Here is a 16,933-nt window from a genome sequence, read left to right as displayed (position 1 = left end):
GTTTCCAATGCACAACTTATACTGGACAGTTCACAGGGTTCTTTATCTATATACCACATCCTTTTCTAGGGCTCTGCTCTTCCATGTCTTGACCATTCACCCATCTTTCAAAGCCCATCACAAATGGCAGCTCCTCTCTGAAATCTTCCTTAATCTTTCTAGCAGGAATGATATCTCTCCTACTTTTCAGTCCCACAGCTCTATGAAATCTTCCTCAAGAGCGTGCTCATTCTGCCTTCTATCACACTGCCTGTGGGCTTGCCTGTACTCTAACTATAAACTCCCTCCAGGCAGAGAAGTGTCTTACTCATTCAACTCCATTCCCCCTGTAACACATGGTGCCTACTCCATGAGTATTTACTGAGGAGTTATTTTACTATTCCAGAGCTTATGAGACCAGAAAATATGCTCTATATTTATAAAGTTAAAATAAAGTTATATTGATTTTATGGCACAGAAAGAACCCAGGTATTTTTTGATAATGTTTTCCCAACTGAATTTCTTTCCCAATTCAGAACACATGGGAAACAGCTGCTTGCAATGATACCTCTCTTACCAAGTTTAAGGTTCAGACTATCAACTTCCTAAGGGCAAGGACCAGGTACTCGTGGATCACTGCGGCATCCACAACACATAATAATGTACCTGAAATGTCCTAGATCCTTTAGTAAGGACTTAATGAATCCAGAAGTGGACTGTCTTACACTATTTTATAGTTTTCAAAATACATCACCTACGAAATTTATTCATACTTATTCACTGTTTCTTTTGGATCCACTGATAATCCTTTTCATGTCTCAAGGGTCTGAGAACTTAGAAATGGCCATTTCTCTTTTTCCCTCTGTACTGTCCTATAAATGTCCCAAAAGACCAGGAAAGGAGACTCGAGCATCACTAATTGGGAGAAAATAAGCCACACTGTAACATTCTGAGTAGATCCTCCAACTAGCAGAAACGTGTAAATTCTCATGGAAATCCTGGAACCAGGGACTATGAGAAGTATGCCCGACAGATGGAGAACTTACCTAAAGTAATAACATACTGCATTGTGTCAACATGTAGGCACAGACTAAAATTTAGACTTGAAAGGGGCCATAAATATCATCTCATTCAGTGGTTCCCAAACCAGGCCCCCTAGCATCTCCTTAGTGGCGTGAAGGTAGCAGCAAAGCCTCTTTCTTTCAGCAACCTGCTCCACTCTTGTTTATTTAGATTTGAAAAAAGGGTCTTCCTGCTTTTAAATAGAATTTTGGAAACTACAAATGCAGACTCTTACATAACAGAGCTAAGCAGACAGTTGTCTAGCTGGAGTGAGAGTGGAATCCTGGAGCTCTAGGATCAGGATTCTGAAGGTAATCCTGATCAGAATTGAGAGACACACATGGAAACCATCATTTGACCTGTTCCCCTTACTTCGAAAGGGAGGAAACTGAACCAGAGGCCAACAGATCGGTCTTGGTCATGAGGCAGGCTGACAGGGTGGAGCTGGGACTAAACCTTGGGGTCTGCCACTTGCCTGATCCTCATTCCTCTTCCTGTGCAACACACACACACACACGCGTGCGCGCGCACGCATGCACCTGTGCATTACCTTCCTTGGACCTGGAATACTAAGTTGCAACCATAGGAGTCCAGATGACAGGGTGTATGGGCCCCCATGGAGCCGATCCACAATGTACTTTCCCGTCCATTTCTTCCAGGAAACCCGAAGTCAGACCATATCACATCCTGTTTTGAAAATAAAGTTACAGTCCGTCAAGAACCAACCAAATGTACCGTATGGTAGTGTTACATATTTGTACTTGCACATTTGGTTTTTGGGAGTTGGAATACTCTTTTATAGAAAATGCTATAGACAGAGGAGGTTAGGCTACCAGAGCAATCCAAGAAATCTTTTAAAGCAATAGATTTAAACCAATAGAAGTACCTCACCATGAGTAGTTTTTCCAACAAATACTGACTGTTCTAGAAGCTTGTGATGAATCAGTGAATAAGAAAGACAAGTATGTCCAGCCAAGCGAAGCTTACATTTTAGAGGTTGGAGAGAGAAAATAAACAACAGACATAATTATGCCTATATCTAGAGGAAGAATGTTTCACTCAGGCAGCAGGAACAACAATGCAATGGAACAGAAGTTTTTTGAAGTCTCTGATGACAAAAATAGAATGTTATGTCATGTATTCTAAAAGTTAAAATGTAACTCATTAAAGAGTGCACTTGCAAGAGCTTCCGGGGATGTATGGAATTACTAAAGCACTATATATCATACACTTGAAGCTAATATTACACGGTATGTTACCTAACTAGAATTTAAATAAAAACTTAAAAATATGTAAAAAAATAAAAATATAAATGTATAAGTTTCTGAAGCTCAACTCAGGAAGCTGGAAAGCCATACTTTCTCAAAGCAGTGCAGATATTTCTAGGTATAACTAGTGTATTAACTTTCTACACTCTAGTGACATTAAGCCTTCTCCTAGGTTAATGGAGTTATTTAAAACTATAGATGCTGGAACCTTATTTCACACCTACTAAACCAGAGCCTCCAGTAGGGTCTGCATATCTTTTGAAATACATATCCATAGATGACTTTTGCTATGTTCCCCCAAATCATGAACTCCTTAAGTGAAATGAACTTTAAAAAAAAAACAAAAAAACAAAAAAACAGACCGCACAGTGCTCCCAACTTGGTTTTCCTTATGCCTGGTTCTGTGGACAAATCATGCCCTAGTCAACTACTGACCTATAAATACCATCTAGTCCAACAGTTCTCAAACCTGGATCCTTTGCATCCCCTTAGGGGCCAGGAGGTAGCAGCAAAGCTTCTTGCTTTCAACAAACTGCTCAGTTCTTCTTTAGGTTGGAATAAGGGGCTACCTGCTCGTTTGTTGTTGTTGTTTTAAGATTTTACTTACTCATTTGAGAGAAAGAGAGAGGGAGAGAGAACATGGGGGAGGGCCAGAGCGAGAAGCAGACTCCGTGCTGAGTAAGGAGCCTGATGTGATGCAGGGCTTGATCCCAGGACCCTGAGATCATGACCTGAGCCACCAAGGCATCCCTATTTGTTTTTTTTTAAATCATGAATTTTTCCTATTGAGTTTTAAAAAATAAAACAAAACAAAAAACACTTCCATGTGCAGGACGTGGGCCTAAATGCTGACACTTCTTTTATCAGTATCTTCCATCTACCTCTTCTACTTTTAGAGACAAACCATTAACAGCCCTAGTCAAAGAGAAAGAGGATTTTAGAGGGACCTTTAATGGGTGGTTTTGAGGAAGACAAGAAAAAGCATTTTCATTTTTGTTTTGAGTAATGAAAGTAGTGGATGACGGGCATATTACTAACGTCTGTTACAGAGGGGGAGTTCTTATAAGGTCAGTGCTGTTGTAAATGCATTCACATATGACTCCCACACCACTGCTCCAAGGAGTGGCAAAGATCCTGGCCCTCTTGATAGAGCCCATAAGATCCGCGCAGAGAGCTCACCTCTGTATTCCCCATGCCTAACATAATACCTGTCTCAGAGTAAGTGCTTAAAACATTTGTTCCTTGGCACGGAAAGAAGAATCTGTTGGCTTATTATGGGTAAATGGTTCTGGTCTTGGTATGATGTTCAGTGTTCAGAATACATAAACTAACACAACACAGGGCTATCTTTTAAATCTTGTAATAGAAGACAGTCCCATAAATCAACTCATAATGTGGCAAGTGCTCTGACAGAAGTGAGCAGAAGGTGCTCTACAGTCGCTAATGAAAGGCTCTTGGTCCATACAGGGAGCTTAGAAGAGGCTTCCCATTAATTCTGGTCCTTGCTGAACAATCCACCGCGCCTCAGTGTGGAATTTAACTAAAGGTAGCAGAAAGACTTGCAATGTAGAAACAAACAACAACAAAAAAACAGAGATTTGCCTTACCTAAGAAGAGCCTTGTGGAAGTGATTGTTAATCTTAGAGATAAACTCCTTTAGGAAACTAATGAGTGGTAACACCCCTCTCCTCAGAGAAATTCACACATATACACAATTCACATACACTAAGGGAGTCACTTGGAAGACCCCCTGTGAGAAACTCCGCTCTAGAGCACTGCTTTAGAAAGAATCACAGAAGAAGATTTACCTATGGGGGATAGGGGTTATATGAGAAATTGGCAAGAGGCTTTGACTGACAGCAATGACAAAAAAGGAAAAATTATTTGGGAATGATTAGATCAGGGTGACCTAAACTACCTAAAATTCAGCTGCAGATTGGTCGGGAAAACCAAAGGCTGAAAAAAAAGGAAATTTGTCAGAAAATAGCATTTAGTGTACCTATTTTGTGCCCCCACTCCCAGACTCTTAAGAGCTGAGACTTTTCTGCCAATTGTGTTCAGCTACTTATAGAGTCAAATGTCTGAAATCAAAGTGGGTACAGAAGGAATCTACCTTGAGTCTTGCTGGAAACAGTGAAATGAATAAAGGTGATTGGTGGGGTGATCTACCCTGGAGTCTATTCCCAACAGTTGGAAAAGTCTAGAAATCATCTATATCCATAAAATTCAATTTGACACCATCGCTGAAAAGAACAATCAAGTGTCTGGTTGACTGTGTTAAAAAGAAAACTGCAGACTAAGGATGGAGTTACTTGCATAAGTGATAGGCCAAGTCACCAAACCAGGCCTTCATATTTAACTGTAGTAGATCAACCTCTCCCAGAAATGGGGTCTTAAATAGTAGGTCAGGAATTTTCTGGTCAGCACCAATGAGGTAATCCATCACATGGGCCATCTCCACACCCACCCCCACAGGAAGCTGAGGTAATCTGCTTGATAAAACTCCATGCGCCCTCCCCACTAAGGAAGGTGTTCTTACCTGAATCAACCCTTTTTTAACCTTTGCTAATAACTTCTCGTCCCAGTCTTCTTTCTATAAAAACCTTCCATCTTCTAGCTCTTCCCTACTTGCTAGATGGGATGCTGTCTTGATTTCTTCAACAAAGCCAATGGGCTCTTTGAATCTACTTGGTTGAATTTTTTAAACAACTGCTCACTATAAAATATCTGCTTTCATGTAACTCACAGAAGGTTGTAGATTTGCTTTCTACAGACAAGTTTATTTTCTCTTCTGCCAAAAATTGCTGTTTTTAAATTATCTGAAAAACTGTCATGCCTCTCCTTTTTTTTAATACCTAAACTCGGTAGCATTAACTTTCCCCTCCAGTTGTTATCTTTTCAACTACCTCTGTCAACAGCACTCTTAAGACACAGCCTACATGAAACCCTGTCTATGGGCAGCACTGCATGACCTGGACATTATACCATTCATGGACTATCAGACAGTTTCAGCAACGGAATTATGCCACAGCTCATCTCGGCTTGCCTGCCTTTTTCTTAGGAACGGTGGCCTAGCTTTACTAGCCATATCTCTTCAGCCTTGACTTACTAACAGATTGTAGGAAAAAGCCATGGGATTCTACATTTATCCCTCTTAAACTAAATCTTATTTCATTTCTGCCTGGCATTTTACAATGTTTAAATCAACTTGTCTACAAGACTCCCAAGCCTTATCTCAAGTCCTAACTTCTCTCCTATTTAAGGCCAGACCCACCATTTCAATTGCTAACAGGTTATCACCACCTGGTTATTGACTTTTTATAGCAGGCCAGACCCCAGTACTAACATTTCATGTGTATTATCTCTCTTAATCCTTATGAGATTGAAGGTCGATACACCCATTTAACTCATTTTTCTATGTGGAACCCAAGGGATGTAACTGTCCTTTTGACAGTACTGTTAAAAAAAAAAATGCATACATTCTTGTCTGTCATAACAAGTGGGAGGAGGGTGCTACTGGTATTCAGTGTACAGAGGTCAGGAGGCAGCTCAACACAACAAAGAAAGGCTCTGTATCTTGCACAATTTGCATACTGCTGAAAAATGTGATTCTAATTCCCTGAAAGTAGGACTCCAACTCCACTTCACATAACATCAAAAGATCTTTGGCATGGTTTTTATATATACTGAGCTTTCCCGAAACAAAAACACTCAGTAAGTCAAGAAAGGACTATGCTTTGTGTTCTGTGCAGCTTTACCAGGAGTTGCTCACCATTTTGAAAAGCAGACCACCAACAGCACTGCAATGCATAGCTTTTGGGCCAGCAATATATCCACCAAGATCAGTCTGTGCCTATATTGTCTCATAGTAATGACTCTACAGGTATAGATACAAATATACTTATTTAGCCTCATTTAAAAATGTTAAGTATACAATTTTGGAAATATTCTGTAGGACTTCATCTTAATTCTTAAAAACTGAACCTTTCCTTGTAGGTCACAGGTAGGTACAGGTATCTGATTAGTTCATTATGACTCCTAATATAGTCAGGTTTGAATAAATATACATTAAATCACATATTTCTGCTTAAATTCTCCTGTATTTTATAGCAGGGGCATTTCAATTGTTTTTAAAAATTATGTGTGAAGGTATGTATGAAATGCCGCAAATGGCATTCCGGAATAGTGGAGGGGACGCAGGCTCTGGTAGGAGACCCCTGCCCCACCATCTCTACAGCTCTCCTGGTATAGACCACACACCTCCCTGCCTTTGCTTCTGCTATTCCCTCTGCTAGCAGCTCTCCCACACCCCAGTTCACATTTCTCTTTGAAGACCCAATGTAAATGCCACTTCTTTAAATGCTTCCACTCCCCCTCCTGCAACCGCGTCATTCTCTCTTGGTCTCTTCCTTCCGAAGAACTTTGACTCTTTTTGCCTCTGACTCAGTCTCCTCACTACAGCAAGAGCAATCTTTTAAAAATTTTAAGACCTGTCACTCCCTTGCTTTACATTTAGAATTAGGTCCAAATGCCTCAGTCATGGGCCTGTATGACGAGGGCCCTCTTACCTTTCTGATGCCTTCTAACCCTCTGCATATCTCATTGGCCAGCCTTCAGTCACAATGGCCTTTTTTTTTTGCCCCCAAAAGGGTAAATTTTCCCTTCTTCAAGGGCTTTGCATATGCTATTCGCTCTGTTTAAAAAGCTCCTGACACTCCCTTCACATGGCTAGCTTCTCATTTTTTAGGAATCAGCTTAAATTTATCATATCCTTGGAGAAAGCTTCCCAACTTACCCTATGTAAAGGAAGTCCCTCTCCTGTTGTTCTTAATTTGGGTCCATTTTTGTTTACTTCGTAACACTTAGGACAATTGGCCATTACTGGTTAGAATCACTGGTCTGTCTTCTCCACTAGAATATGAGCTCCCTGAGGAAAGGGGACCAGGGCTCTGCGACTATCTAGCCTAACACAGTACCTGAAAAACAGGCATTTGTAGAATGAATAAACACTCATATTTTACAATCTTTTTCTGTCTTTTCATCACTTACATACCTCACTAGTTTCAGCAACTGGCAGAGTCTAACATAGCAGAGCTTAAATCTAGTTTCCACATTTATCTATCCTTACCACATTTATCTATCCTTACCTTACTCTACCTTTAATGTTTTTTACTGGCTGGCACACTTAATTACTCTGTTTTGCTCTGGAATCTTTTTTTTTCCCTTGGGCGAATATAAATCTGGTAGGTATGGTCCTGGGATTCTTTCATCATTCCAGGCCAGTGCCCAAGTCTAAAAAATTCTTTTTTTTTTTTTTAATTTTTTAAAGATTTTATTTATTTATTTGACAGAGATCACAAGTAGGCAGAGAGTCAGGCAGAGAGAGAGGAGGAAGCAGGCTCCCCGCTGAGCAGAGAGCCCGATGCGGGACTCGATCCCAGGGTCCTGGGATCATGACCTGAGCCGAAGGCACAGGCCTTAACCCACTGAGCCACCCAGGCAACCCCAAGTCTAAACAATTCTAACACAAAGCAAACGACAACAGTCATCTGGGACAGCCTCACCTAGAACTTAGCAAGCTCCTTCATAGTCTGCAATATCAGAAAAGGAGCATCACAGACCAGTGTGCATCAGCGTTGGCCCTGGTTTCTGGAGTAAATGGAATGTGGTATCCATTCAAAAGGATGGCATATGGTTTGGAGGTGATCTACTTAATCACATACCTGGACAGACTACTTCATTATGTCTTCTAGTGTAGTCACTGAGCATGAACACACCAAAATATATGCTGTTTTATTTTAAATTACTTCCTTTAAAATGTTCCCTTCTGTCACAAGTAAGGCATTTTTAACAATTTTTTAAAATTACATGTGATGGTAACTATGTCATCTACAAGTTGTATTTCAGGATCATAAATGGAATGCAGGAGCTGAGAGAGTTGAGAATCAGGACCACACCAAATCTACTTAAATCAACATAACTGACTGATAACATGGGATATGCTAATCAAGGATGTAAACTCAAAAAAGTGTAAGACATAAACATCTCTATTATCATATTAAAACTTTACAATGTAGTTGGAGATATCAACTTGAAACAACATAAATAACCAAAAAAAAAAAAAAAAAGCCACAGGCAATTTCTATCACTATCACACAATGGTTCAATAAATTAAGAGGTCAAGAACAATTGAAATTTGGCTTTCACCCTTCTCAGTCTCTTTTGCCTTCCTCTGCTCCAGTGAGAAATATAGCAGATTGCTAAACTATGGATTTAGCCATGAAATAAATGACTGTCAATAATCTTGCCCCAGGCATCTGGCCATAGGAGCTCTCCTTGAAACTGCAGACTTGTGGCTTCCTGAGAACTGCTCTTCCACCAACTTCAAAAGCCTCTTTCCCCTGCTACACAGGCATTAGCCCTAAGCATCTTGAGCAATGCACAAAAGAATGATGGTACAGAGGGCAGGACTCATCTTGGAACCCTCCCTTTAAAATGATGCAATTCTCCCAGACTCTACACTTGCTTGCTCCATGCAGATACCCTGTAATAACTATACTTTCTTATTTAAATAAATGTTGCTTTAATTTTTCACGCTGTTCCACGAGCAGGATGTGGCAGAAACTGCCCGTATTCCTTTGTATCTTCCAGCTGTGTTCAGGGAGATGTCTGCTAAGAGACACCCATTTTCTAGCCTCCCCTGCGGTTCAGTGGGGCTCTGAGATTAAATTCTAAGCATTAAAGAGAAGTTGTTAGGGGAACTTCTGCGAAAGTTCCCAAAAGTGAGACAGAGAGCTGAGAGCAGACTTTTGTCCTTCCTTCCTCCTTTCAGCGATATAGTTATGATGGCTATCCTGGAATGCAAGGATGTATTCCAAAGCCCTGAGGATGGAAGCCACATGCTTAGAAGGATAAAACAGAAAGAGTTAAAACTTGGGTTCTTTGGTATAACAAAGCCTCCATTACAGTCCAAGCTACTGCAGCTCTGAACTCTCCTTACATGATGGGGAAAAAAAAAATCACCCGTATGCATTTAGTTAGGCAACTTCTATTCAGGGTTATCTGTTATAAGCCATGAAGTCTGCTAAAGACAACAACAACAAAACCCCCAAACAACCACAGGCTCAAAATGGCCATCACTGAGGTTAAGGCCCTAAATCAGTAAAACAAGACTTAAAACCTAACCTAATGGTATTTCATCCCCCTCCCTGCCACAACTGTAACCTTTAACCAGTTAACATGGAATTTCTGGTTAAGAGTAGAAAATTTACTAACAGACCTCTTAAACTCCCCTTAGGAGGGCAACCTTTCCTAAACAATGCATTCTTTGCTAATACATTTCTTCCTTCTTCTTCTTCTTTTTTTTAATATTCTCTCTCTGCCTTTAAAAACTTGTTCAGCTCACTGGAGTTTCCTTCTACTTGCTAGATGGGAGGTTGCCTGATTCATGAATCGTTTAATAAAGCCCAGTTAGATCTTCAAATTTACTGGGTTGTATTTTGTTTTTTTAATGGGCCTAATCGAAATTTATTCAAGAGGTTAGTCCATGAAACCTGTCTTTCCCCAATAATCCCATTCTGTAAGAGACTTTTTCCCAGGTTTGTAGTTGGCTAGTCCTAAACCCCGTATCACAGAAATGTATCCCTGAAGACATACTCTTAAAGACATTTTGGGGTGGGAGTAGGGAGAGTTCTACAAACTGCTTTGAGTAGATTATGAATTTAGTAGGCTTCCCCAGGCTGGCCTGGAGAGCTAACCGCCGAGATCAGCATCATTTCTCCAGGGAAAAAGAGAAAAAAAAAATGTTCTCAGTCCAAATAATTGATATACAAGTAAAATGCATAGATCATAAGCAATGAAAATGACAAAAGACAATAAAACAAAGAGTCAAAAGGTCTAGATCATCAACTCTTTAATGAAAGAAGAAGATTAGATTTACTATAGACGTGCTAATATAGGCCTGTTGTAATTTGGTAGTTTGTTAGATACTCTAGTGGGGAGGGTCAATTCTGGAAGAAAATCATATCACGTTTTACTCCAGCACTTAAAGAAGTTGACCAGGAATCCAGTCTTGCTTTTTTATCCTCCTCCAACCCCAGGTAATCAGCCCCGATTCCCAGCTGCTTCTCAGAATCTATCTAGGAAGTTTATTGGCAGTTAAAAGATGCCTTAAGAGAAACAGGTGGAAATAACACATTAGAGTGTTTCAGGATTAGAATAAATGTAGCACAGCTTCTGTAGAGAATGAGCATTATAAGCAAAATTTATTGTTCACTCGTAGTTGAAAACTGGCTGACCAACAAAAATGAACTTTGTTTATAACACAAAAGTAGGGCAGGTACTTTATTTTTCCTTCAGGTGGCCCTGCCTTGTGATGTAAATATAACAGCAATGGGGATCCGTTTTGAAAACTGTTTAATTAAAAATGTTCCCAACACTTTAAATAGGAGGCTTTAAAGCTCTGGTTGAATTAAAAAAAAATTCAAAATGTATACACTTCAATAGTCTAGATTATGCATAATATTCTAAAACTATTAGTATGTTTAAGTGATAAAATAATGTTAGGAACAATACTGAATTCTAATAGCACATTTTATACTGTTCAATCCTAAGGTTCGATTTCTGCATTCTACTTCAAAGTCCCATGGGAGGCCAGTCTTATTTTATATAGGTTAGTGTCTCCAGGGCCTCACACAATGAGTACAACAAATGCTCAGAAATTGCTGAGTTACTGGGGTGCTTGGGTAGCTCAGTCGTTAAGCGTCTGCCTTCAGCTCAGGTCACGATCCCAGGGATCTGGGATTGAGTCCCACATCGAGCCCCACATGCAGCCCTGCATCAAGCCCCACACTGAGCTCTGCACCTGGCTCCCTGCTCAGCAGGAAGTCTGCTTCTCCCTCTCCCACTCCCCTAGCTTATGTTTCCTCTCTCGCTGGGTCCCACTCTGTCAAATAAATAAGGTCTTTGTTAAAAAAAATTTGCTGAGTTACTGATCCAGGTAACTAGATCTGTTTTTATGCTGAACTTGAGTAACTCCTAAATCTGTTTCAATTAACAAGTTAAATAATTATTCCAGGATCAAACACCATCTTGAAAATGTTGTACAAGTAACCAAGTCTGCCATAATTTTAGCTTTAATCAAAGAACTGAAGAAAACTAGTAAATGCTTATAACACAGAATAGGGCTTTTTTTTTTTTTTTTAGCTTACCATGTGTAAACACTGCCAAAAAATAATCTATTCTTAAACCGTTTCATTCTACAAGGTATATTTTGAGTTAGGGTACTCTCAGAGCCCAGGTTCAGTATGAGCTAGTTAGTGCAAGCTCTAGGCTCTGAGAACACTCCAACTCTAAACTATTTTTTCTTTTACCTATAAATACTGTTTGGGTGATTCATAGTCATGGTTAATTTGATTCTATTTGTCACATAAAAACTTGTCTCATTCTACTAATTCTCCATGCCTAGATCAAAAAATATAGAAAAACTGATTATACATAATTCCATAATGAGTCTTTTTGCCTTAAAAAAGGTGCGATATTGGTTAAAACAAAAATGAAACTTTAAAACAATATAATTAATTATAATTACAATAAAACTTTTAAAGGATAAATACTTCAGTTTAAGTTTTAAACAGACCCTTAAATGTACATTATAAATTACCAAGTACTTAGGCTCTTTCTTCATTAGGAAACAACCATAGGTAACATAAACAGAAAAGAGATAGTTAGCTTTCTACACACAGATAGGCTTGAATAAACACTCAAATTCTTACACTCCAATTTGCCTCATCAGAAAGCATCACTAACCATCAAACCCTTTTAATCATTACTAAACCACCTGGCTGAATTTCAAGATACTCTCATAACTACATTATAAAGTCCAAGACAGGTCAGAACTAATCTTCCAAGTATTGCATTTTGCGCAATTCTGTGTCCTGGTGACTTAACATGGCTCCAGACTCACAGCAGCCAATCTGAATCACAACACTAAATGGATCCTATCTGGGAAACATTCTCAGAGCAAAATCCTTTTTGATATAGGTTGATTCGAATAGCTTCAATTATGATGATTCTTATTGATAATTACAAAAGGTAAGTCCTATTATTCTCATCTAATGAGTGAAAGAAATTTTATGTGGTATTGTCACAAATACCCTAACTTTCTTGGGAAGTAGAGAGCAAAATGTTCCAAATTAAGTTTTATTTAGATTTTCAATGATGTGATAGACAACTAAAAAATAATGGGACTAATTTCATTTGCCAAACATAAAAGCCAGTTAAGTGTCAAAAATCACAATTGTTGGTCCCCTCTAAGGCTATAGGATATTTTTCAATCATATCAGTATATGTACCAGTGTATTTACCAATATATATAAATCGTATATATTTATCAGTAGATAATTTCAATTTGTGGAAGAAAAGGGTTAATAGATGGAAATTTTAGAGTTTATAAGTAAAAAACTTATAAAAGTAGTAGAAACCTGAAGAAAGCTAAGAAATTCTTATCAAGATTGACAAGTGCTATGATTAACTAAAAGCCACAGAAAATTTGACAAAGGTGAAACTAGGGGTATAAATTAAAGCATTCCTTGAAAGATGCTAAGAACCAAAGAACTATCAAAACAAGAAATGGTAAGATAAAACAAAAATTCTCTTCTGTAATCATTCAAGTACCTATTATGTATTCAGCACCATGTTAGCAGTTTAGGGGAATAAAAAGTTATAAAACATAGTCCCTGTTCCCAAGGAGCTAACATTATTAGAGAAACAAGACTCATATATTCTATGCCATGCATCATTTAAATAACAATTCAAATAAAACATACAGGCATGAAGGCAAGGGATGGATAGCCATGGGTATGGTGGTTGAGAAGGCTTCATAGCCAAGACTGAATCTGAGCCGGACCCTAAGAAGTAGGATTTTAAGAGAAGTTGGGAAGAGCATGAGCAAAAGTCAGAAGATGAGACAGGACAAAGTGGTCCAGCCCTCAGCAAGGAGACAACAAGGACATATGCCTAGGGGACAGGTCACATCAGTCATATTGGGGAGAGTTTTAAATGCTATTCTTATACAATTTTAAGTCATGAAATTTTAGTGAACATGATTAATATATTTCAAAATTTAATTTGTAGCATGACTTAGCATGTATCTTCATGAGAAACTGTTTTAGAATTGATTGAAGGAGTCAGAACTAGAGAAATAGAGAGTAATATAGAAGTGATGCTGTAAACCAGAAGTTCTCAAGGTGGTCCGTGGACCCCCCTGGGAGTCAATGAGACCCTTTCAAAGGATCTGCAAGGTTGAAATTATGGTCATAATACTATTAAGATGATATTTGCCTATTTTACTGTGTTGACATTTGCATTGATGGCACAAAAAAAAAATGGTGAATGAAACTGCTGATGTCAAGACGCTGGAACCAAAATGTACCAGGCAGCATTGTATTCTTTTGTTTTTAAGACAGCTTTATTGAGGTGTAACTGATATATAATAAACAGCATATATTTAAAGTACAATTTTGGTGAATTTTTTACATATATGGACATGGGAGAAACTATCACTATAATCAAGATGGCAACATTTTGATCATGTCCAAGTTTCCCTGTGATCCATAGTAACCCCTCTCCGTCCTGATATCTTTTGGTCACTATAAATTTATTTGCAAGTCTACAATTTTATATAAATGGAATCATATAGTAAGTATTTCTTTTTCATGCTAACACTAACCAAAGGCAACCTAAACAAAGTAGAGTTCAGAACAAGGAAAACCCCAGGAAAAAGAGGATCATTTCATCATGATATAAGATTGATTGATTAAGAGGACATAATAATCCTAAATGTATATGAACCTAATAACAGTTTCAAAATACATGATACAAAAACTGACCAACCTAAGCTGAAAAAGAAACATATATACAATTATAATTGGGAAATTTCCATACCTTTCTCTATACGATGGGCAGAACAAGCATACAGAAAATTAGTAGGAATGCAAGAGACTTAAACCATTGACTTTAGTGACATTTTTAAAACACAACAACAGAAGCATATGTATTACTTTCAAGTACACCTGGAACATTCATCAGAATGACTATATTCTGGACAGTAAACAATAAATTTCAAAGGGCTGGAATCATATAAAATATGTTCTCTGACCACAGTGGATTTAATTTAATTTAACAGAAACTAACAACAGAAGATAGCTGGAAAATCCCCAAATATTTGGAAACTAAACATTATACTTCTAAATAATCCATAAGTCAAACAACACATCACAAGGGGAATTAGAAAATATTTGAACAGAATGAAAATGATTTTGGATATTGGTATCAAGAAACACAAGAGCCTGAAAGCTTCTTAATACTTAAAATACTTCCCTAATGAGAAAGGTGACATTAACAAATGTCACTTTTTAAAAAATGAAGTATATGGAAATGTGTCAACATTTGGAAGATCTATATAACTCAGCAAACCAGTATTTTCCAAATGGCCAATGAGAGGCATTACAAAAGAGCCATTCTATGCAAGATGGACTAATGGATTTTATTGTAAAAGTATAAAGAGTTCATTGATTATGCATTCAGATTCTGTATTGCAACAAATAAACCTTTAAGAAACTACCTCTTGTAAAGTTTGACGGAGTATTTCTTTTTTAAAGATTTTATTTATTTGAAAGAGAGAGAATGAGAGAGCAAGAACATGAGTGGGGGAGGGGCAGAGGAAGAAGCAGACTCCCTGATGCAGGACTTGATCACTGGACTCCAAGATCATGACCTGAGCCAAAGGCAGTTGCTTAACCAACTGAGCCACTTAGGCATCCCAAGTGGAGTATTAAAAAAAAATTCACAATTATCTTAAAAAGTTTCTAAAATAGTCCTATTTTTTTCAGCTGCATATGTGTGTGAGCAACATATTCCTCATATACTTCAAACAAACCAACAAATTTTAAGACTATACAAGGAAGCAGATAGAATATAGCTGTCTTCTATGAAGGCAGACATTAACAAGTCTTGCAAAAATGTAAAAACAATGCCAGTCCTCTCAAAACAAATTTTTAAAAAATTTGAATATAGTTATTTTCATAAAAATGTTATGTTCACATAATAATGATTTTATTGAGCCTGGTGGTGGGTATTGTGGAGGACATGTATTGTATGGAGCACTGGGTGTGGTGTATAAACAATGAATTTTGGAGCACTGGAAAGAAAATAAAATGAAATGAAAAACAAAAACAAAACAAAACAAAACAAAAATAAATGAATTAATAAAAATTCATCTGTTTTAATGTTTAACTACCCACCATTTTATACCAGATGGAAGAAAGCTTAAAACAGTAAAGTAATAAGACAAGGTGAATGAATGAATTATGGTGGTGAAAGGAAAACGTCTTAGGTACCTGTGATGTAAGACTTGGTGCTCAGAAATCTCTGAGATAAAAAATGATATAATCATAATAAATTTTGTTATTCATAGCAGATTTCCCTGTTCTAATCCAGTGGATTAATCACTATAATGTGAGCTGACAGAAAACTCATTTCAAATGAAAACACCAGGTTGTATAAGAGCTCAATTAGAATTCCGACACACTACCAAAAGGCACTTACTGGACAGGACACATACCTGCCCCATGCTGTCATGCCTGGGCTGAGATGAAGTGACTGAGAGTCAGGGAGTCAGATGGGAGATTCAAGCAAGGCAGAGCAAGCCCAGACTCCGCTGACATGGAAGTCCTTACCCCGCTGTGGGGTCCCTAAAGAACTGGATGTCTTCAGACCCTGTGTATGCATACAGTGTGGCAGATAAAGCTCACAGGACAGACTGCTTGGGTCACTCTCTTCTTAGCTGCAGATTTTCAGAAAAGGTTTATTTCTTTGTGCCTCTTTTCTCTTACAATAGGGATAATTATTATATCATATGATTACTTGATGATTATAAATGTAAAGCACTTAGAAAAATACCAAGGATAAGAAGTACTCAATAAATATGACTATTACACAATGTTTTACCTGAAACATGGAATATAAAAGTACTAGTCTAATCTACAGGATAGGTGAGAGTACAAGAAATATAATAAAAGACTCTAAAAGTTAACTATGATATCTACAAGTTCCAGGGTTAAAGACTCATAAAGTGGTCACAGATAATGTTGTAAGAAAAAAAATTATCTCAAAAGTATCATTTAAAAATGAGTAAATAGGTTTGGTATAGACTTTGGATTCAGAAAGCATCTACAGAATGTTTTCAAAACTGTTGCATTCTTTCATAGTTATAAGAAGAATATATATTCAACTAACAATTCTGAGACAAGTGATACATTTTTCCTCTTTTTTTAAATAAAAAGCAAAATTTAAGTAAGCATTTAAAAAAATTTTTAAAGCTACAAATTATTGATCACTGTATTATAATAACTACGTAACCTCAGCATCTACACCTTGACTTGAAGTGAAAACAGAAAAACACAGGCTGAATGGAAAAGGAAATGGGTGATGTGGATTAAGGAGTGCTGGGCAGTGGGTGATCTATGGGATGCGGAATCACTATGTTGTACACCTGAAACATTACAATGCATGTTAACAAACTGGAATTTAAATAAAAACTTAAAAACAAGTTTTTTGGACTGGCA

General features: G+C 37.8%; 1 protein-coding gene across 2 annotated transcripts in view; it reads right to left on the bottom strand.

Annotated features, from left to right (window-relative positions):
- Window positions 1-16,933, bottom strand: part of HSPBAP1 (HSPB1 associated protein 1) — a 62,803-nt gene that overhangs the window by 17,596 nt on the left and 28,274 nt on the right. The window contains exon 4 of one of the 2 annotated variants that reach the window (XM_044252206.1): window positions 1,592-1,728. The exons of the other annotated variant lie outside the window; for it this stretch is intronic. Coding sequence (XP_044108141.1) covers window positions 1,592-1,728 — 137 coding nt within the window. The remainder of the gene's footprint in view (window positions 1-1,591; window positions 1,729-16,933) is intronic. 2 annotated transcript variants of the gene reach the window in all.

This window comes from Neovison vison, chromosome 6 (genome assembly GCF_020171115.1).
Source record: "Neovison vison isolate M4711 chromosome 6, ASM_NN_V1, whole genome shotgun sequence".
NCBI lineage: Eukaryota > Metazoa > Chordata > Mammalia > Carnivora > Mustelidae > Neogale > Neogale vison.
Note: the sequence above shows the minus strand (reverse complement) of the source record. Positions and strands in the feature narration are given on the sequence as shown.